The sequence below is a fragment of the Penaeus monodon genome, chromosome 6 (genome assembly GCF_015228065.2).
Source record: "Penaeus monodon isolate SGIC_2016 chromosome 6, NSTDA_Pmon_1, whole genome shotgun sequence".
NCBI lineage: Eukaryota > Metazoa > Arthropoda > Malacostraca > Decapoda > Penaeidae > Penaeus > Penaeus monodon.
In genome coordinates, this window is record NC_051391.1 from 16,972,734 (window position 1) to 16,974,463 (window position 1,730).

At 46.1% G+C, this 1,730-nt stretch overlaps 1 protein-coding gene across 1 annotated transcript; it reads left to right on the forward strand.

Moving 5' to 3' along the window:
• Positions 1–839: 839 nt before the first annotated feature.
• On the forward strand, positions 840–1,362 carry LOC119573890 (extensin-like). The gene is made up of 2 exons (XM_037920995.1): positions 840–913; positions 1,074–1,362. The coding sequence occupies exons 1-2, from the start codon at positions 840–842 to the stop codon at positions 1,360–1,362; spliced, it is 363 nt and encodes a 120-aa protein (XP_037776923.1).
• The last annotated feature ends 368 nt before the right edge of the window (positions 1,363–1,730 follow it).

Below are 1,730 nucleotides of genomic sequence, written 5' to 3' on the forward strand. Positions count from 1 at the left end.
TATATAAAGGAAGAAGGGAAAAAACCTGAAAGACAAATTAAAGGGAAGGAATCGGAGAAAAGAAAAAAAAAAAACGAATAATGTGAAAAGAGAAGAGAAACAAATAAAAGGAAGAAAAAAAAACTAAGGACATGAACCAAAAAGAGGAGGAAGAGAAAGTAAAAAAAAAAAAGATAAACCAGAAGAATACGGCGATGATGAAATGCGAAGAATAAAATGAATATGAAGAAAAGGGGGGTAGCGAAAACCGCCAGCAAAATACGAGAATAAACACATCCCAAAAATAGAGAGAGAGAGAAAAAAACAACCTAATTCCGATCCACTTGAGCGATTCGTTGGAAAATATCAGAGCCCGTTTTCCACATGTCGTATATAACGGCGGAGGCAGGAAGTAGTGCGCCATATATTCTGATTCGGACGCCGATAATAACAGAAATGAAGCGGAAAATTGATAGAGGATCAGGACAAGAAGAACATCGGAAATACCGGATCAGATCCTTTCTCTTGTTCTTCGGATTCCCCTCTAGGGCAGTTTAACCTTCCCTGATCTCTTCGCTTTTCGTGGCTTTTTTTCTTGTTGCTTCGCGTGTTTTGTTTTTGTTTTTGTTTTTTTTGTTTAGTTTAACGCTTTCTACATTGTTTCTCTTGTTTTGTGTTTTTTCCAAACGTTTAGTAAAGACATGGATCCCGTTCCTAAGGGGTTATGTGACATTCATCTGGTTTTGTTTAACTTTGCGAGACAGTTGTGAGTATTTATTATTTTCGCCAGGATAATGCTTTTTGTTTATATCTGAATCAATAGTTGTCTGTTAACGTACTTAGAATAGATATACCCCTTCATGGAGTCAATGGCGCTCGATAATATTGATCATATAGGTAATGCCCAGGATATGGGAGAATCCAGCCGCCGAAGGTAATTTAATATCTACTCATGCTGCTCACCTGGCTCTGCCATTGCTTACCTCTACCATTCTATACATTCTACCCCGCTCTGTGTTAAATCACCCAGATCTGTTTTTCCCCCCAGAAAATCTAACCTGTTCCTTTCTCTCGATGTTCCCCCTCTCTCACAGCACCCTGTTTTCACCCCCACCCTGCCCCGTCTGCCCTGCACTCCACACGTCCTCTCCAGTTCCTCATCAGGATGCCCTATACACCCACTCCGACCACCTACCCAAACCCGCAACGTCACGCCCCACACCCCCACAATATGACCCCCCCTCCACATCACCCAATCTGCCGCACTATTCACCCCCACCATCCCACTACTTCCGCAACGGCCCTCCCCCTCACAGTCCTCCATCCCCTCTCAACCACCCCGAGCCCCACTATTCCTACCATTTCTCGTTGCCCCCGCTGTAACCCACTCACTGCCCTTACCTTGCCCCGCTCCGCCTGGCCCCTACTCCTCCCCCACCCCTCCGCCAACCGCTCCCCTTCAACCTCATGTCTCGTGTCAGACTCGACAATGAGGACCGGGTAGAGGACCCTCCCTATATCTCAAGAGAGAAAAAAGAATGTAACAATATTCAGCGGATTCATGTTCGGTCCGTTATTTAACTGCAATTGTTATCATGGTTCAGCGTCACCCCCGTGCAAACCGAGGATGTGGCGCGAGACCTAAAAAAACCCTGCAGGCCAAGTGCACGACATTCAGCCGAACAAACAACGCGGTTCGGAGGGCCACTCGGCGGGGCCAGCGCGCTCCCGCCTTAAGTCTTGATCCCGAG